The 21,042-nt window shown below is 55.2% G+C and overlaps 1 protein-coding gene across 8 annotated transcripts in view; it reads left to right on the top strand.

Annotated features, from left to right (window-relative positions):
• The first annotated feature begins 7,690 nt into the window (after nucleotides 1-7,690).
• Nucleotides 7,691-21,042, top strand: part of LOC122379373 (oxidation resistance protein 1-like) — a 69,453-nt gene continuing 56,101 nt past the window's right edge. For 7 of the 8 annotated variants that reach the window (XM_043361530.1, XM_043361529.1, XM_043361528.1 and 4 more), the window contains exon 1: nucleotides 7,692-9,561. In XM_043361530.1, coding sequence (XP_043217465.1) covers nucleotides 7,742-9,561 — 1,820 coding nt within the window. In that variant the 5' untranslated portion in view covers nucleotides 7,692-7,741. Of the gene's footprint in view, nucleotides 9,562-21,042 lie in introns of all 8 variants that reach the window. The other variant, XM_043361523.1, reaches the window with a different exon arrangement.

Genomic DNA, 21,042 nt, shown 5'->3' with positions numbered 1-21,042 from the left:
TGTCTGTCTTGTCTGGAAGCCGTCAGGGTTTCATTCATTTGATTATCCCGGCCCATTGGCATAGTTATGGGACTTTTTGGCACGCGGTGAAATTAGTACCTCACTTTGTACAGGTTTCCTTTTATCTCTTGTGACCTAGTTGGAGTGGTCGGGTCAATGACTCGGTGGAGGGCGGGGCTGAGCCTTTGGGGCCCCATGACTAAAGTACCCGTGGCCGCCCCTCGTTCGTCGGTCAGCCACGAGCTGAGAGACACGAGTGGTAACTGGACACCGGCGACAGGCCTCGCTAGTGCCCCACCCACACCATTACTGCTGTCTGGACAGCGCTGGATGTGTCCTTTGTTCTTATCTGTCTTATGACGACTTTTCCCCCAGATTTGACTTATCACATTCACCTGATTTTAAAGATAAACAACCATGGAAATGCATGGAGTGCACGCAAATGAGTGCATGCGTTGGAAGACGCGAATGAAACGCCCTCGTCTGTTCCTAAACCAAAAGTCTCCTGTGTCAGAAGTCTCTAAAAGTCTGCGCCTAGGAATAAGCAAACATTTTGAGTCACCAACTCTCGCTCTAATTTTGCATACGCATTACGTGCACGTTTTCTTTTCATCATATTAGTGAACTACGGAACATTTTACCCAACGCATTACGTATGCAATTCACAAACCCGATTTTCTCTTTTTCTTTTCGTGTTTCATATTGCTCCTAAATTACGCAGCTCTGCGCTGTAACGATAAGCAATTCCCATAGCTTTCTTTCATAAACCTGATGCCTTTCTGCTAATGATTGTCCTTTTCAGTGAAATCAGTTTCTGCGGAGCGGTGCGTGCCAGGAAGGGCGACAGCTGGCCTGCTTAAGGCTGATAATCGCCCTTGTAGCAGTCACGGGGCCTGAATAATCGCGTTGGGCGGTCAGTTGGCTGAAAATGAGCCGGGGGCCGGCTCGGACGGAAAGTGCAGGAGCCAGGAGCGGCGGACGGCAGACCGCGGCTCCTGACTGACGGCAACAAGCGTGAAAGTCAGCCGGCTCTGTGTCGACCCAGTATCATATGTCTGAAACAGTGCCTGTGTTCATTAGTTTTAAAATACATTTCTGCACCCGGCCGTTACTGGCAGGGATACACATTTCTGCATTTTGGTCATCAGCTCTGCTCTTTTTATTTCGTGTTTGTTTTTCTTGTTGTTTCCTCTCGGCGCCTTTTCTTCGGGGCGCTCAGCCGTAGAGCATGTCTATCCGAGCGATCGGAGTGATACGGCAGGACCGAATTGGAACACGCCGGCCGCAGAGCGCGTCCCTCTCCCTCCCTCCGCGGGCGCCTGCTCTCGGTGCTGTCGCTCGCCACTCTGCCAGTTTCGTCACCGTCCGCGCGAAGCGACGTGACGGCAATGGCAGCGACGGGACGGCGAGTCACAGACCCGGAGCGATGTGACGGACGATAATGGCAGCGACGGGACGGAGAGTCACTCCCGAGCGGGTGTGAGGCTGCGCACCGGTCAGAGCGGCCAGAACGGCGTCCGGGAGCGTCAGAGCAACGTAAACGGGCGGCAGCTCCCATAGGATACGTATTAACTCAACTAACTCTGAAAGCTCAGCTTTGGCCTTCGGTGACTTAGTTAAGCGTGTTTTGGAGCTGGGTGTATGCAAGCAAACTGATACGGTACTGTCTTTCCCTTGTTTTGTTCTTCATCCCCCCTTTCTTTTTCTATTAGGCATCCTCTCCATAACACTCTTCGTCTGATCCCTTTCCCGTCCTTTGGTTTTTACTGATCAGTTCTCGATTCGTTCACCCAATGCGCCTTACTGCACCGCTAAAAACCGAAGAATGACCAGTACGGCCACCATAGGCGGCGGAACGAGGGGGCACCGGAGCACCGTGCCCCCCTTTGATTTTGGCATTTTAACATTAGACCTATGGGCGTTGCATGGAAAGAATGAGACCAAAAGTCGGCAGTGCCCCCCCCCCCTTACTTGAAGATGTTCCGCCGCCACTGACGGCCACCTATAGTTTGTTTGGAGTCCTGAAATTGTTGTCGTTGCTCAATGTGGTATGGGGCATGCTTTGGGATGACCAGCGTTGTCACCGACTATTGCTGCAACGGAGTACATTTATGCTGCTTAAAATGAAGCCGGCCTCATGCGGTGGAACAATCTCTGGAAGCCGAGAATATAGGATCGTCGTGGAAAGTAAAGAGGTCATCAATTCTTGAGACAAACACTATCCATCAAGATAAAGGCGTGATTCTGTTAAGATTTAAGCGCCTTTCGTACTTTGAACCAGTTACATTGTTTAATTTCCGTAGTTGAACGGTGTCCATTATTTTGGGAAATAATTTAGGCCCGGTAGTTGGATGCCCGTCTGATGAGACTAGTTCATGATTGATGCTGACATGCAACGCACATTCGGTGCCGCTTCGAGACTGTTCAATGCAAAGTCCATATCCGATCGAACCCATTTACATCGATAATGTCATTCTGCCAATCAGTGCTAGTGGACCTGTGGCAGAGCTGAAATCGCAATAAAGACACTCAAATGTCACGGATCGTCATACCTACCTACGCTCCCTATAGAACTAATGAATATAGTCTTAATTGATCGGCGCTGAAAATGTCAGAACATGCCATTACGGATTTTGAACACGGATACCTACTTTGACAGACTGGCGAGCTATACTTTGAACGCAAATGCGACTGGAAACATTCAGGGCTTGATGCTGCTGGTGCTGAGTTTAGCCCATTGCCTCGCGTGGCTTGCAGATGCTCTCTGGAGGCTGGTCTGTGTGAAAAAACTTATCTGTGCCTGTGAATAAGCTTGGGTCCCTGAGAATCTGGGTTGAATTCAATGCAGCAAGTGCTCACGCCTGTGATAAGCTGTAGCGTAGATAACATTATTCATATTAGGTATGGCTACAGTAATATCATGGACCATCTGACCTATTCTTGTTGAGCTAATCTGTTTTGTGCGGTTACAAAGAATCAGTCCCACCGCCCGTTCCGTCACACCGTCTCCACCATCCCGCACCTCACTGCCGGCACCCACTGCACCGTCTCACTGGGCGGCGCCGCGCCGGACCGCTGCGCCGTCCCCTGGCCCGCTACCTGCCGCCGGACCACCGCGGCCGTCCCCTGGCCCGCTACCTGCCGCCGGACCGCTGCGCCGTCCCCTGGCCCGCTACCTGCCGCCGCGCCGGGCCGGCGTCCCCTGGCCCGCTACCTGCCGCCGGACCGCCGTTCCCGGCCCGCTACCTGCCGCCGGACCGCCGTTCCCGGCCCGCTACCTGCCGCCGGACCGCCGTTCCCTGGCCCGCTACCCGCCGCGCCGCCGCGCCGGCCGCTCACCCGCAGTGAGAGTAGCTCTCCCAGCCGGTTCGAGCCGGTACGCGCCGGCTCGGCCATGGCCTTGTGGAACTTTGCGGGCGGCTCCGTGAGCTCGGAGCGCTCACAGCTCAGCTGGGCGCCGCGGGGTTCAGCCGCACTGGTCTCCGGTCCCGGCCCGGTCCTGGTCCGGTCCGGCCCACCACCACCGGGTCAGCGGGGCATCGCCCTGTCCGCGCCGTCCTGTATACTCGCCGCGCATGGCAACAAGACGGCGAGACGGGTGACAGGGCCGCCGGCGTCACAGCGCTGTCCGGGCGGGCGGCGCGGGCGTGTTGACGATGAGCGTTTCTATGGCGTGTGTCACACTGTGACGTGCCTGCTACACGTCCGTGACGCGTCCCGTGGCGCCAGGCGGTGACGGGGGACCGAGCACGGGTCACCTCTGGATTGGTGGGTGACGGAGGCATGTTTGGGTTTGGTGGGCACCGAGCAGCTCTCGGAGGGGCCTGTTGGGGGTCTGTGGTCTCGGGAGCCTCCCTGGGTCACCCCTGTGCGGGTCATCCTCTGCTCATGGAGGTCCCTCGGGGAGAGATGCTCGATCTAGGGGTCACCTTTGCGACACTGCCTAGGACGCAGCGACGCAGAACTGCGCTGGAACGCGGATGCCAAACAGTCAATGGCTGGACTAATAAACAACCCGGACCTATTGGTATTATTATTTCGGAATGGACACAAGGACGCGAGCATCTCATCGAAAATTGGAAGAACCAAGGAACATGTTATAGTCTCGAAATTCTGGTACATTATTGCCTCATTGAAACGTTTTTTTGGCAATGCTGAAACTGAAATCCTGGAAAACTTTCATTCCGTCCCAAGTTCATCGAGTGATAAAGAGTTATTAAACATGTTTTTGATCATTCGGTGCTATTCGTTGATGTTTTTTTTTTGCATTTTGCTCTACTACACCGTACACGACAAGCATATCCAGCTACTCAGTACTCATGCTCTGGGCATATTATCTGTTCTAATTCAGTCGCTGCACTGTTGTAACCCCATCAAAGACGCCAGTGCAGTCTCCTCCCTCCCCTCCCGGCGCACGTCACGTCACCCCGGCCCATTCTGTGACTGTTCCGTCACACTCCCGCCGCGGCCGTGTTCGCTGGCACTCTGTGCTCGGTGCTCGTGCGCCCGGCACGTGCACGCGCCGAGCGGACACGTGCAGGCGCAGTAACGTCACTGGCCGGCCGGCGGACGGCGGACGGCGGCGACCCTTGGACCGGCCGCGGCGGCCGGCGCCCGCCGCGCGGGACCGAACAGATTAGAGAGGGGGCTGGTGATGACAGGCGCCGTTCCAGTCGGCGACGGTCGCTGACTGATGGGTGTGGGATGTGGAGAGATGGGGTGGAGAGATGCTGGTTCGCGGGACTGGGAGCGTCGAGATTTTAGGGCTCGGACCGGAATGCGTATTTTGTTATTGCTCATGCGTGATTTTTTAGGGGGGCTTATCAAATGATAAGCTCTTAAAGGGACAGTATCACCATTTTGATGAAATTTGACATTGCATAGGCCCCACCTTTCTGGTCCGGAAACTGAAGACCGATCCTCGAAGCTCCACACCGTTATCCCGCTATCGCCGCTCAAAGTACGAAAGGTGTACCACACTTTGAATCGTGCTTCACTATCTTCACTGTTTAAATGTTTGCGCCGTTTTGAATTGACCGCCAGTAATAAAACTTTTACCCTGGTCATTTCATCAAATTTTATAAAGCCAAAACGTTTTTCGCACTTATTCATCACCGTTAAATTCATTAAATAGTCGTAGGCAATTTCCGCTGTTTCCTTCGGATTCTAGCGGCTCAACAAAGGAATTCCTCCAGCTTGAATCACAATCTCCCTCCAATGTATGACGTTTATCACGTGATTGTCACGTGATATTTTCTCCCATTGTCAATTGTCACGTCCAATTGTCACTCCCTCCAATTGTCACGTTATATTTTTATAGGCAATACCTAAGGCTACCTCTCCCTAAGGACAACTCAATCAGAAGAACGACCGCGTAAGCGTAGCGTCAATAATGTATTATCTGCGCCAGTTCTGTAGTAATTTTGCATGCTTCCAAACTAGCGGCCATACTTGTATAGTGGTGGTTCGCTCATGAAAATGAATCATGAAAATGAAATGTGGTTGCAATATTTTTCACCGAGTTCGGTCCTCAAACTATGTTTTTCTGATTCAGAAAAATAAGAAATGCTAGTAAAAAAAAAAATCAGCTCCATACACGGATTTTTTTTTTCGATGATACTGTCCCTTTAACTGCAGTCAAATCTGTTGAGACTTGAGAGAAAATTACCACTTAGTGGTGTTTTTTTTTGGGGGAGGGAGGGGTGACTTCTTATGTCAATGTTTTGTACTGAGTACGTGTTTCTCTCCGATTACAATCAGTATGGTGTAATGGAAAGGAAAAATATTTGTTTGCTAGCTTGAGAAAAGCATGCTCGGCATATTCCACGATATTGGGGTGTTCCAATTCCAATCATCCCTTTGAAGTCTCAGGAAAGCTGAGCTGATGAAAGTTAGTGGTGAGGACTTATAGAAGATTGTATGGTTTTTAGCTACTCACTGGCTGTAAATGTGGCTTAGCTGTTTGGTATCAGTGCCTCAGCGCACGTTTTTACCTAGTCAGGAAAGCAGCTCGGCGCCAACGTTTTGTTCAAACATGCTGCTATTTACTACGTTAGGCTAGGTGCTTTGATAAGTGTGTTTTTACCAGACTGCAGCCGGTTGCCAGGCTGAGAGGGTCATTGTGAGACCCATGCACCGATGGAAGGGGGTCGCCACTGAAAAAGCGGCCGGGTCAGCGACGGCGGCCGGTCCGGCCGGGTTTTTGACCGTCTGCGGCTAGTCTTTTTAGCCAAGCGATAGCCGGCCGGTCACGGCTATTGCTTCCCTCGGGGCGCAACTCCTGTCCCCCCCCCCTCCACCCAAAGACTGCCTGTTGCCGGGAGCAACGTCGGTGACCTCTATTAGTGCATCACTCCATGCCCAGCTGCTCTTCTGGTGGCAGGTTTTGCTGGCTGACGTGTCAGTGACCTCACTCCATGATCTCGTCTATACGAGTGATGTGTAACCGAAGCGCTCCTTCCTGTATGCCCCGGTCAGCGTCTTTAAAGTCCTTCAGCTCAAGTTCGTCGGTCAAGTTCGCTCGAAGGTCGTTGTAACGTAGGCGCCTGATGGTCATCCGGAGGTATCAGTTGGGGCGCTGGCGCGGAAGGTCGTCCGATGGCCGGTCCACTCTGTTCTGAATTGAACGGCAGCCCCGATTCCGCTCGGCCGGCTCCGGCGGCGCGGCTGCCCCGGCAGCGCCCAGCAGTCTCCGTCAGCGGGCCGGACTGGCCTTATGATGGGCCGATCCTATCGGCCGTGTCCCATCCGGGGCCGTCCGGGCCGGGATCGTATCGCCGCCGGCGGTCCGGGACTCCCGCCCACACCGGCCGGCGGCCGGCGGCGGACGGCGGGCTGAAATATATCGGTGTGTTCGGTGTACCCGTCCGGCGCGGCGCGGCGGTCAGCGTTCGCCCCGTGTCCGCCGGCATGTGGGGCTGTGGCGGATCGCAGACTCTTTTCTCGGAGCCGAGGCAGTCTGGACAGCGAGTGAACAATGTGTTCTGCGAACGCCCGCCGGCCGGTCGGCAGGGGCAGGAGGCCGTGGGTTCGCGTGGGCCTTGACACGCCAGCAGTGGCGCCTGCTTGGTCTGCCGGCACAGACCTTTTTATCCGGCTTGTTGTGTCTGATTTCTTGCAATCCAGCATAGGGTCTATCTAGACCACATCTCTCAACAGACAACAACCTAGCATTGTTGCAAATGCATGCATGCATGCTGCTTGCAACGCTTATAGATTTCGTTTGGATTTCAGTGTTCCAAGTGTGAGCTAGGACTAGGTAGGTAGCCAAGCTCCACTGTTTCCTGGACTCGTTTAGTGCAAAACTGAGAGCGAGTCTCGAAGAGACTAGAGGCACACCTATCCCACAGCACTAAAGAGGTTGTTGATCTGTGGTGTCTCTCCGCGTTCACAAGAACTCTGCGCCCGCCCCCGGTCTCCGCCTATCCGGCTGACGTCACTGCTGCCTGCCATGAGTTGCGCGGCGCTCGCACACGCCCGTCTGTTACCACGCAGCTCTGCACGGACCGGTCGGCGCCGCCCGGCTGACCTGCCGCACCGCCACCCGGTGGAGCCTCCCGCGGCACCCGTCGGGGCCCCATCGCGGTGCGCACTGTCGGAGAGCGACGGCTCGGCGCCGCGCTCGTGTGCCGTCGCCCGTGCCGTCGGTGCCGCCCCCTCGCGGCGGTCAGCGGTCGGCAGCGGCGGCGGCGCGGCGCACAGTCGACGCTCGGCCGGCCGGGTGGACTCACGCAGTGTCGCCATGGGACCGCTGCTGGTGACGGACTCGGTCTCGGACTCCCCGGGCCGGGCCCATGTCTGCTCGGGGGCGGCCGGTGGCGCCGCGGGCCAGTCGCGGTCGTGCCGCGGGGCTGGCAGCATGGAGCGGTCCACTCTCGGCGGGTCGGTGTCGGTCGCGACCTCCGCGCCTGCTCCGGTGACATCGGTGGGTGATGGCGCCGCGCTGACTGCCGGTCTGGACTCCAGTGGGGACTCGCTGCCGCGGTGTGAGGACTCAGACCAGAGCGGCCCGTCGGCTGTCCGACACCGCGAGGACAGTGGGTACGCTGCCGGCAGTGAGCGGCCGCGTGCCGCCAGCGGGGATGGTGGCCAGGCGGACAGCGCGCTGACGGACCTGGAGCGGTCGGCCGCCTCCGGCACCGACAGCGGCAAACAGAGCGGCGACGAGGAGGACGACGTGTTCGGCGCCTCCGTCGGCGCCGATGGCGAGGAGGAGGCATTCTGCCGGTGCGAGCACTCCGACTGGGAGTCGGACGTCGCGCCGGCCGCAGACTTCGGCACCTCGGTCGAGTCGTGCTACTCGGCGTGCAACTTCTACTCTGCGGACGCGGAGTGGTCGAGCTCCATGATGGACTCGATGTACAGCACCAACAGCGACCGGACGCTGCTGGGCGACTGTCCGTGCCCGCGGGACGGCGACTGCTGCTGCGGCCAGACAGCGCCTCTGGCCGACAGTCGCTCCGAGTCCGGCTCGGACGCCGACGCCGAGTCGGAGGCCGAGGACCCGCGCGGCGTCAGCATCTCGGGGCTGTCAGAGCGCATGGTGCGCCTGATGGCCAACGTGTCGGAGAACCTCTCCGAGCGGCGCCGCATGGAGGAGGTGGCCGGCTCGTTCCACGCCTCCAGTCCGCGCCGCCAGGAGTCCCTGTTCAACAGTCTGGGCGGCGCGCAGCCGTGCCGGGTCGGCAACAAGGAGCTCACCAAAAGGTACGACACTAAGGATGTGCTCGGTGTGGCGTTCGAGCAGGCGCGACAGACGCGGCGCATGTGCGGCGCCGGCGGCGGAACCGACGCAGAGGACTTTGGCCGCTTCGCCCGGTTCTCCGAGTGCGGCTCGGAGCTGTCGGCGAGCAGCAGCGAGCCGGGACTGAACCGCTCGGCGCGGGAGCGCACTTCCTCCAGCGAGCTCAACTCCAGCTTCGACACGGTGTCGGACGACTACCTGCTGGAGGCGGTGGGGCGCGAGCGCGGCCGGCTGCCCGACCGGCTCAGCTTCAGCTCGGTCCAGTCCGACTCCAGCATCGAGGTGCTCGACCTGGAGACTACGGGCGACTTCCCGCGCGGCTTCCGGTTCGCCGGCGCGCCGCCGCTCGAGCTGCCCGAGCCGCTCGCCCGCCGGCAGCAGCCGGCTGACAAGCTGCGCCACGTGTCCGGCGAGTCGGCGCTCTCCCAGTCGACCATGGTCGAGTCGCGCGAGCGCGAGCTCGACGCCGTCGAGGAGATCGAGGTGCTGGTCGACGAGAACCCGCCGCCGGCCACCGCCGAGCCCGGCAAACGCAACCTGCTGCACCGCTTCCTGGACATGACCGCAGACCTGCTGGCCGGCGCGCCGCGCGAGGGGGACGACGTGCGTCCGCGCGCTACGCTGGCCCGCTCCAACTCGACCGTAGACCGGCGTGGGTCGGTGTCTGGGCCCCGGTCGCGGCCGCGTGCCGCCACCGTCCACTGCCGGCACTGTCTGAAGACGCGCGAACGGGAGGCCGAGCAGCGCTGCCGGACAGGCAGCTGGCAGCCGGAGCTGCCGGCCCAGCCGGAGCGACCCGACACGGACGGCCCCGACACGTGAGTGGGGAGCCGCGGACGGCGGACCCGCCGGTCCGCCCGCCGACGGTGGGAGGGGCGTGTTATTGTGGTCGCGGGCCGACCAAGGTCACCGAGGGTTCCATGAATAATGGTGTTGGTTCAACAGCTGATGGCATCCACCGACGTCAGAAAGAGGGATCTCTAGGTCACTGACCACATCTCTCCTCTCCCTCTCCTCTTTCTCTCTACTGTTTTTTAATTTTCTCTTTCTTTATTGTTTTTAATTGGTCAAGAGCTATGGCAGCTTAGGGAGAAGAGAAACAGGATTTTCTAAATGCCTCCAGAGTCCAGGTAGAGTGTGTCGCTCAATTCTCCAGTTGTTCGAATTCGCAAGATAATGTTGACGTGTTCATCCATTTTCTACTCTGGATAGGATTCTGCAGGTGAGCTGGCGATCGATCCGCTTATGGCTTGGGGTGTTGCCGTTTTTCGTGTTCCCAAGATCAGCTGGATATATCCATCTGGCCTGCAGATCAACAAGCCCTCTTGTCAGCCTTCGCCGGGAGCTGAGCTGAGCTTTTTTAGAGAGCGGGCTGGTTTCAGCCGCCGTGCCACGGACGGGCAGTCGACCCTGCTCGGATTGGGGTGTAAAGCTCCGCCGAAAGTTTGCTTTTCAAACTCGCCCGCTGTTAAGCCCGGGTAAAAGTTTGGACGACCGATGTCGGCAGTTTCGTGATTGGATTTCACGATAGCTAAATTGACGACTGTTTTACCCGTCGCTAATTGTAAATGCACAATGGCTATCGACCAAGTTAGCTGTGTCCTGGGCGGTGCCGAAAGTAGTCCAATGTTTGCCGCTTTTCCAGCTAAGTGGCTATTCCAGCAAGCGTATAGCTACTAAAGTCTTCTCTGGATGGCCCCGGCGGCCCTGTTTTGAATCCGAAGATTGCGTGACGCCGGCTATACGAGAACTTTGTCCCGAGTCAGAATACCCCGGTCGGCAGCTATAAGGTTGGGGAGACTGGCGCGCATTTCTCCTGATGGCTCTCAGTAATTATTTGGGTCAAATTCACTCTGGTGCTGGTTTTGACTAGTTGTTTTTTTACAACCGAGTATTTCTTTAAATATTTTGTTTTGCATTTTAACCCTTTTCCTGAAGGCTGAAGTTACTCTGAAAACTGATGCTTTGATGTCGCATGATGCTGAGAACATTATTGTTTGTTTTTATTAGCATGTCTCCAAAAGCAAATATGAGCAAATTTTGGCCGTCGCCCGAAAAGTGAGCATGAAGATTGAAGATGCATCATAAACAAGTCCTGGAATAGCTATCCGTGGCGTCAATGGGGATCAGAGGCTATAGTTACTAGAGATGTCAATTCAAATTGGATACCAACTTTTTGGTATAACGATACCAAACCGATACCAACCTGGTATTTGGTATTTCATGGCGAATGCATTTGGTATTTTGTTGCTATTATGAATCCTCACTAATGTAAAAGAAGCTGAGAGCTCGATAAAAAGTTGGTATTTCCCTCATATTCCCAAGTGGGTTCGGTTTCGGTATTTTCCCATTGGTATTGCTGGTATTTGGTTTGGTATCGGTTTCACGATTTTCCGTAATTGACATCACTAATAGTTTGTATGTATGTATGTATTTACGTCAAGGGGCACATCCACATAGTTCAGTGGCTATTCTGCACCCTGCAGTCGTAAAGATAAAAAAACGGTCATTTAGGTCAACATGCACACATGCACACGCACTAACCCACACACGCCCGCTCTTTACAGTACACCTAGCCGACGCCGCCCCGGCTAGTTACATATTGACAGATGCACATGGCAGATTGAATATACTGTCATCTGTTTTGTGACGGTATTCCCTGGCTCGAGGAACAGGCTCTAAAATGGACATCTTCTGCTCAGGCGGGCGGCGGCGGTCAGTCTGGAAGCCTACTCGATCCGGCGCTGCCCGTCTCGGTGTCGGCAGAGTGGGGGTCGTAGTCGGGCAGGACGGGCCAGGTCAGCACCGCTCCGGTCAGCGGCTGTGGGCAGACGGGACGGCAGGAAATGCTGCATCGGCGGCCTCCGGGCCACTCTAGGCGGCCAATAGTGGCCTCCGGTGTCGGCCCGCTCGGCTACATGGGAGTGCAGTAATTTGGACAGGCTTTGACCAGCTGTAGCGCTGTTTACATCGGCGCAGTACGATGGCCGCTGAGAAAGATACGGTAGCGTTTGATTAAGCATCTCCTGGCAGCTGAAAGCATCCGCAATCCCTCATACTTCTCGGCATCTTTGAATTGAGAAAGAGCCAGTGATAAGATTTGGGTCACACTACACCACTGACTTGGCTGGTGGGCGGCGCTGTGCCCCGGCAGCCCGGCAGAGTGCCACTGCCACCCGCTCGGTCGGTCGGCCGGCGCGCTGAGCTGTTGGTGTCTGCCATGGGGGCGTGAAGATGGGTTTGACAGGAGGCGCGCCGTCCGATCGGGCCGCGGCGCCGGCCCTGTTCGGTCGATACCAGCCGTGACGGGCTGATCCAGACCGGGGTCCGGCTCGGGGTGGAGCGGAACAGTCTGACCGGGCCCCGAGCCGACCTCTCTCACACCGAGAATAGCCGCTCAGCCGGCGCTGCAGGCCGCTGGCGCCGGGGGACCCGGCAGCGCCGCGCCGCCGCCGCCGCTCTGACGCGCCCGCCGCTGACGGTCGACATGTGGGACCTCGGGGACAGGCGACAGCGCGGCACGGCGGACCGCGCTCCGACCCAGCGCGCGGCCGGTGATGTGGGATTGGAGGGTCACCCGGCAGTGACGTTTTGACTACGAGTGACGTCTGAGACTGGAGACTATGACATGTGTGCAGAGCGGATGAATGGCTCTGCTCAGCTGGTCAAACTTCTGACAGCCAGCCATTGGTGGAAAAGTGAAACTAGCCTGGCTGTCTGATTCGAGAACAAGCCTGATCGCCTTCAAATCATTCGGATTTGTGTGTTAGTGGCTCCTGCACTGGATGGGATAATGTTTACAACTAATGCAGACCGTTCCGGCAACAGTCTAAGACCGACAATCAATATGGGCATTGGGCTCGATAGTCATGGACCAGCATCAGGTTGATTAATAGTATTAATCGGATTGTTGCATCGTTCTTGTCTGATGTGACACCTCGAGGCGGCAGCAAGACCACAAGAAACGCGGATAACAGAAACGCCCTGATGGCCCGATTAGTTTGATGCCTGGCTCTAGGAAACATGATACCTGACAAAGGACTGTGGTTTTCTAAAAGAAAGGAGTATGTTTCGATCGCAAACTATGGCCACGAAAACATACTATCCGTCACTTTGGTATCGTGTGTGCCAGACGGACTTAGAGACAAGTGCCTGATGCGCTGTGAATGCCGTGATACAAATTTATATAGAGACGACCTTTGTAACCGCAGTAAAAGTTTACCAAAGCATAGTTTAGGCTTTCAGAGGCAGTAGCCAAAGTTTATCGTGCTCTGTCGAAGACTGACATACTGTAAGTTGCCTTCGTTCTATTAACCAGCTCTATCGGACGGAAGTTTTCGGCGGGCCGTGAATCGAGCGCAATCGCTCTGGTCCAAACTTGGCGCATTCGTCTGTCTCTGTCATCTCACCGTCGGAAATCTGGAGTTCTCTCTACGCCATTTGACGACCAACAGTCATGCAACGACGGCTTTTCATGCGGCTTGCCTCGCTTATACATGCCTGGGTAGTAAATGTATTTGTTTTTTTTATGTTATTGAGCCTCATGCCAAATTGATTTGACTGAATTTTGCCCGTTGAACGGCAGAAGGCCGTCGATGTTACTGTGTGGTGGCGGAAAATGACATTTACATGTACATATCTGCGATAAATTTGGAAACCAGACTACCGACTAAATAATATTTGTCTTCCCAGGCACAAAGCACATGTGGCAATGCAAAACTATGGCAAACTCTGCTGGTGCGGCACGACGCACATTGAGCTCATATTTCGTAAACATTGACCCCCTTTCGGTCTCTCTCAGCCACTTTTTCTGAACACGACACCAGAAAAGGACCGAATTTACTGAGCAGCTGCTCTCCGCTCCGGCGCGGCTTGGCTCGGTTTTACTCGGCTTCTCAAACAAAGTCAGCGCGGCTGATCGGATTGGCGCGGCGCAGCGCTGGAAGGACGGGCTGCCGGCCAGATTCGTCAATATCCCCGGCTCTCGGCGGCGACTTTACGGGCGCGGCGTTAGCATGGTGTTTGAGAGCGCCGAGCTCCGACAGCTGCGACAGCTCGTCCCGGCGCGCCGGCAGCTCGTCCAGTGCCGTCGGCAGCTCGTCCCGGTCCGTCTGCAGCTCGTGTCGGTGCTGTAAAGTCGCCCAGCGCCGGGTGCTGAGATGCGCCCGCCGCCGCTGAGCAGTATACGTCACTCTTAAGGAGAGCATGAACAACGGAAGGCCTCGGCGCGGCGGGCCGGGACGGGCCCACGCCAACCTAAACCCACAGCTCGCGCCCATTTCAATTTCGTTATTTCTTTGCCGCCCCCTGGGTTGGTTTGATATTGAAATCGTATATTTTCACGCCCGTTATTTAATTTCAATATTTAAACAGACTCATTTCAATATTGAAATGAAAGCACGAAACTCGAGAGAGACTGTTTTTTTTTCGCTCCTGTAATTCACTGACCGAGTTATTCGTACCCAACAAAGCGATGCCCTTCTGGCACGGTAAAGTGCTCCGCTGGGAAGCTCAGGTAATAAGACGGATGTGAACCTCGCAAAATGTTTTGAATCAGACACTTCAACATTTGGGCTGATCAGCATGTTGGAGTAGATTATGCTTTAACTACGCTCATACATAGTGCAACCATACCTTCATGGTCTTGGATTATCTCAAGCGCCTCTCCAAGTTCTAATTCAATTCTTGCAAGTGCTCAATAATTTGCGAAAAGTAGCCGAGTACTGTTTCCTTGCAATCGCATAAGTGTAGAGTTGCGGTCGATGGTTTTTCTCTGAAGTGGAATCTTCCACAGCTGAATTTGGACAGCACTGAAGGAAACCATGCAAAGCGGGGCAGAAACGGGCTCTCGTCTCTCACACCGTTAGCTCGCATTGGGCAGAAATATGTTTGTCGCCCTTCTGGCTTTTAAGTAAAACAGTCGGCGTTTCTAAGATGTGTTTTTGCGGTGTGATATTTAAACAGACGGATTTTCTCAGAGCTGTTTATGCGTGCCGCTGATTAAAGCGGCGTGCGGAGTCGCGCCCGTTTGTACTGAGGCTGCCCGGAGACACGGTGCAGGCCCGCAGTCGGCCGGACACGTAGCGCGCCGGTTATTCGATATATTATCACCGGGCCGGTCTCCGGGGCACGGCCGGCTCGGCGAGCTCTCTGTCCGCCACGCGAGCTGCTCGATCAGCTTATCGCCGGCCCGACCCGTGTTTGAAGTCTGCCTCGTTGGCAAAGTGACGCTGTCCAGTGGAAGCGATTGGCTTGAAATTGTGTGATTGATCACAATCACAGCTCGTCTGTGAGATATTTCAGTTTGCAGCTCGTGCTCAGTGCCGGGTACAGTTTCGACAGTCTGACCGTCCGTCTGACTGCTGCGCCGGCTCTCTGCCATGTATCCCGGTGGACCCGGCCACCTATTGAACCGCCGACACACGGGACTCGGCCGCCGATCGGCTGACCCGTTCCGAAGTTTCATTCACCCCAGCGGACCCGTCGGGCAGCGTGTGGAGCTGATAACGGCCCGACCGGATGCCGTCCTCTGCAGGGCTCTCGGCGCCGCCCGGCCCACCGGGACAGCGCAGAGGCGGCTTTGTGCCGCGGTGCTCAGCTTTGTGCGGACGGCGCACGTGTGTGTGCGTGCGCGTCACGGCAGCTCCGAGCTGGCCGCGGCTCTAAGCACGTGTGAGCTGTCACCTTCAGTGACGGGTGACGGCCGGCGAGCGGAGCGGACTGTCCGCTGGTGCAGCGGTCCGCTGCTTCTCATTGGTAACGCCGACTGCCGTCCCTGTGCTGATGTCCCATTAGGAATGCCAGCGTCATATGCTCCTGGTCCATGTAATCCGTTTTGACAGCTTGGTGGGCGGACGGACCGACGACTGACAAATTTGGACCGGATCGGACCGCTGCTGGTGACGGAGAAACACAAACCGGTTCTTGGTTCGGCTCCTTTGCCTCGCTATTAAAGCACAGGCATTTTTACAGGCCTGCAAGCTGTTACAACACTTCCCTCGGCAACCGTTAGAAGACGACCGGTAGTTGATGTCTCAGTACCGTAGGAAATGTCCTGTTTTGGTAACAGTCTCACCCACTTGCTGTTTTTCTGGGAAGAATGTTTATGGTTCCAGTGGAGCATGTGAATTGTGAAATGTTTATCTGCCTGGCAATGGAAAACCACTTGACAACACTATTTTTCGTCGGGCTCGTTGTGGCTTGTTGATAAACTGGTTCGTTTGGGTTGGTGATGGTGTTTGGCTGCGTTGTAGCACTGAGTGTGAGTGGTCCCGGTTTTGAACCACGTGCCGGGCCGCGATGGCGACTGTCAGCTCAAAGCTTTTTAAACTGCCGGCATGGCGAAACCGATCTGCGATGACGTGCGCCTTACGTGCGTCTGACGTATGTATATCCGACTGTGCGTTCGGCGGTGTTGGTTTGACGTGGGTCACGGGGAGTGCGTAACTCACCGTCACTCAGGAGGTCACCTGGCCCTGGTCGACGCTGTCGAGTGGATCTCGAAGAAGATCGACTCAGGTCACCTAGCATCGATAACATCCCTCGATCTCAGTAAGGCATTTGACAGCGTCGACCACGGCGTCCTTCTCAATAAGATGGGATGGTACGGCATCTCGTCTGATTGGTTTGCCAGCTACCTGAGCGATCGAAGACAGATGGTTCGCGGCGGCACCACTGTGCTGCCAGTGACGTGTGGCGTTCCCCAGGGATCGATTATCGGGCCGATTCTTTTTTGTCTCACGGTTAACGAAATGCGAAATTTTCTTCCCCATGGACGGCTCATCAGTTACGCTGATGACACCCAACTGCTCGACAGTTCTTCAAGGGACAAAGTCAGCATGAGTTTGCTCAAGATTCGCCTCGAGGAATCCCTCAAGTCCATAGAAATGTGGCTGAGAGTAAATTCCCTAAAAATGAACCCCTCAAAAACGGTATTTTCACTTTTAGGCACACGGCAAGCCGTCAAGGAAAGTTCCTCCTTTTTCTTCGAAATGTCTGGTCACAAATTTACCCCATCAAAAAACATCAAAGTATTAGGTGTCATCATTGACCAATCCCTCACATGGGAGAGCCACGTGTCGCTGGTAGTTCGCCGGTGTACGGGTATTCTCGTCTCGCTGTATCGGTTTAGACGTCACTTCACTACTGAAGCGCTCCTGGCCATCATCCAAGCCCACGTATTCAGCCATATCTTGTACTGTTTGCCAGTTTGGGCTAGTGCATGCAGCAGCCAGTTGAAGCGCATACAAAAGCTGCTGCATTTCGCAGCCCGTGTGGTCACTGGCGCACGACGAGCCGAGCACGTGTCTCCCGTGCTTAGGTCTATTGGCTGGGTGAACTTTGAGGATATGATTTCGGAGCGTGACTGTATTCGTGTATATCGTGCGCTTCATGATCCGGACACCCCGATTACGATGCGCCGGTTATTTACTCCGAGACGTGATACAGCCTCCCGTGACACCCGCCTCGCCCGGTCTGAGCAGCTTGACCTGCCTAGAGTGAGACTCGCCGCCACCCAACGTACTTTCTCGTACCGCGCCGCTACCTCTTGGAATTCACTGCCAAATATTGTGTTGCAGAGCTCGTCGATCGGGCAGTTCAAAAGCCGTCTGAGGATGATGCATAGAAGTGGTCAAAATTAATCAAATGAAAGTTCTGATTAGGTAGGAGTCTATATGTGTCATCATTGTTTTAATGTATTTATAGTTTTAAGTTCTCTTAACCTTTGTATGACTCGAACTTCTGAAAAAGCTGTGTTCGCACGGAAGAAGTTTGTGAAAATATACAATACACCGCGTCACTCCCGCAGGTCGAGTACCCGCCGGTCCTTCAGGCCGCTCAGGGCACACAGTGCGCTGAACAGGCCGGGGTCCCCGGGGACCGGTGATCTGTGCCGGTCCTTCACCCTGTCCGCCTCCGCCGCGCGCTGCGCAGTAGCCGCTGTTGAAATGCGACATACATAATTTCATCGGCACTGTGCGACTGCGGCCTGGACACCAGCGGCTGAATCAGTCGGCAATGTGTTGCAGCGGCGTTATTATTTCAGTCCCGTGCGTCTCGATTTGATATCAGCTCACAGCGAGCGGCCGCCTCCATCCAGAGGGATCAGCGGTGGTGAATGGGCTCTCCTATCTACTGCCCGGCTCGGAGCGGGTCATTCCCTTTGTCCTCGCCATGGCTCAGCCCCTTCATTATCCCGGCTCTCATTAACTGAGGACGCCGCAGTAGCTCGGACCGTGAATTACGCCGCATCCGCTCCACAGCGTAATTAATATAATATATCACGGAACTCGAAAACGCCACTGGCCGCCGCTTCATCGTCTCGCCTACATTGAGGGGTGGGCTGGTTTGTGTCTATGTGTTGGCTTTCCGGCTATCTGGCTGGCTTCCGCGACTAATGTGACACATAACTGGGCGCCGCGCTGCTGTGTTGGCGTGTGCCACCGCTGATATGGCGCGCCATTCTGCACTGAGCGGCGCCCTCCCGCTGCCGTCGTCCACACGGTAAATATTGACACCGCCGCCCGCGGTCAGCCGGCAGCGCATAAACCCGCCGGCCGGCCCCGCTACTGCCAGAGACTGGTGGAGCTGACCCGTATGGATGTAGCAGTTCAGCACGATCACGGTCACGCCCAGCACTTCCACGCCCTTCATGTCCACTTCTTCATCTAGGTCCACGTTCCCTCCAACATACACATCCAGCACAGGCCAGCCCCACGCCCTGGCCCATGTGTTCCATGACCGCCGCCGCGCCGGCCAGGGACGGTGTATACGCACCTGGTACTGCCGGTGAGCGCCTGGTGCGCAGCACTGCGGTCAACCTTGCATCAGCTGTGACGCTCGGCTTGAGCCGTGACGCACACAACCGTCAAAATATGGGCATACTGAGATCTCGCTCAGTCGTAGCACTCACACTTCATGTGCCGTTACACGCTCACAAGGAAGATCGGCTGTTGAACAACTTTCATCAGTTGGGGTCTATTTTGAATTTAAACTTCTTTACACGGCTGACTTCGTGCCACACTTTGCATGGCAAACTTGTTGCAGATGCATTTATCGAACGGTTCCTGGTAGGCTATTCTTTCCAATAGTTTAGGCCGATTTTACAATGAACGGATTTCCTGCAATGTTCGTGCTGACTTGGTAAAACCACACTTAACAGTTTCATCAGCGTTCCCTTTTAACATTCATCTCAACATTTCTTACTCATACCATCGAACACTACCGTGCTGTGACCTTATTGGTCTCACGATGCTGGGAACAGCGGCGCGTTTTCGGCGTACTCGGGTGTAAGCTCGGTGGTGTTCCCCGGCGCGGCACGGTCGTACTCGGGGATCACGGTCCCGGTTAGGGTCGGGTCGGAGGGGCGTTCAGCCGGGATTAGTTTACCGCTGGAATGTGGAGTGTCGGCTGTTGTGCTGGCTTGCTGCGCCACAATGTCCGGCTCGTGGTATTCTAAATCACAGCGGCATCGAGCTCTGAGCTGATTTCTCCGCATCGGGGATCATAAAATGTCCATATCATAAATTGTTCTCAAATTGCCCTTTATCATTTTGCGGAAAATACTCGTGTGTTATCCGACTGCGAATTTGATTAGTCTCGTGACCATTCTTTTTAGTGGACTGTCCTGTAATGCTCGAGAGGCAAGGTATATCCACTGAGGACGCCACTTCCCCAACCACTTTCTCAGCCCCCCCCCCCTTCCACATGATGCCGTGTCTCCTTTCCCTCTTGTTTCGCGCGGATCGGCATCCCTGTCCCGCGATGCGCTGATAGTGTGGGCAAGATTTGTGGCGGACGCGGATAGGTATGATGATGGCGTGCCAGCGGTTGGCTCTGATGTGTGATTTCTATTATTATTTTCTTTCAAAACAGCCTATCCCGAGGCGGTCTATGCGCCACAACCTCCTAAGGCCTGGTCGAAGGCGCGACAGGGGCTCCATACAGGCGACACGCTATAATCAACAGACCCCTCCTGGTGCGAAGGCCGCATGCACTCCTGTGTAGACGGGCACCGTCCCACGGCGCGGTGTTGGCAGCGAAGCGAATTGTCTTTTGCAGCCTGTCGATGGCCCTTCGTGCCGGCGTGTCACTGCGCTCAGCGTCTGCTCGTGCCGGGAGGTGTGAAGCGGGCGTATGGCCGCCTCCTGAAACCCCTGACACTTGACCTGACCTTTGACCTCTGACCTTAAACTGCATGACCTCGAACCTCTCACTCCTTAACCCTATTCCTGGCGGGCTCCGCCGGGACAAGAAACTGGCGGGGGGAGGGGCGATTCGGCCCCCCTTCAGATCTCAAAAACTACACATCGCAGCGACAAACGGTAAACGGCATCGGATACGCACGGTCAAGATCTCAAATTTTTACTAAGGTCATTTTCAGGTCAGGTCAAAGATGACGTCACAGGGGTCGAAAAAGTCAAAATGGCGGCGCTAGATATGGAGAGAGTTTTTCTCGAATAACTTTCGAATTAGTCAAGATAGGAACAAACTAAGAGCATCATCGTGATCCTCTCGTCAATCCGCATCGAATGATATATATGTTGACCTCGAAAGGTCAAGGTCAAAGGTTGACCTCAGGTCACGTGACCTCGAGGTCATCATGTATATCATTCGATGCGTCTTGACAAGCTGAACACAATGAGACCATCCACGCGTCTGTATCTTGTTCCTGTAGGTAGTTATTGGCCAAAAACCTTTGGTGACCTTTGATGACGTCACATGACCTCACAGCTGCCCAACAGCAAAACAGACCTCAAGGTAGTGAAGGTTGATCGTATATGAAGTCATGTATGGTATATGGGGCCATTCCGACCCGTTTTAGTGGTAAAAACAGGGAGTTGATTTTTCCCCCATTGACTTATAATGGGGAGGTCGCGAAACTGACCTGACCTTAGGTCACCGATATCAAAATTCCGAGATATACAAATTGCACATACTGGTACCCTAACTAAAGCCTGAAGAGAAAAAATTGATCGGTCAAAAACTCTAGCTCTGGCGTGATTGCAAACTTTTCTGAGGTAGGGTCACCAAACCGCCTCTGGTGACCTGACCTGAGGTCAGATCAACTCAAAATTTTCAGACATGTTGCGTAGAAGCCTTTTAGGAAAAGTCAGAAAAATTGAGCTTCCTAGCTCAACGCGTTTGGGAGAAATAACCAAAAAACCTCAGGGGGGGGGGGGGGGGGCTCCTGAGCCCCCCCCCCCCCCCGCCAGGAATAGGGTTAACTCCCAAACTGTGACTCACTGGTCTCTGATATGTGATTCTTAACCTCTAACCCGCGATCTCTAACTTTCTGA

This window comes from Amphibalanus amphitrite, unplaced genomic scaffold (genome assembly GCF_019059575.1).
Source record: "Amphibalanus amphitrite isolate SeventyFive unplaced genomic scaffold, NRLGWU_Aamphi_draft 000076F_arrow, whole genome shotgun sequence".
NCBI lineage: Eukaryota > Metazoa > Arthropoda > Thecostraca > Balanomorpha > Balanidae > Amphibalanus > Amphibalanus amphitrite.
Note: the sequence above shows the minus strand (reverse complement) of the source record. Positions and strands in the feature narration are given on the sequence as shown.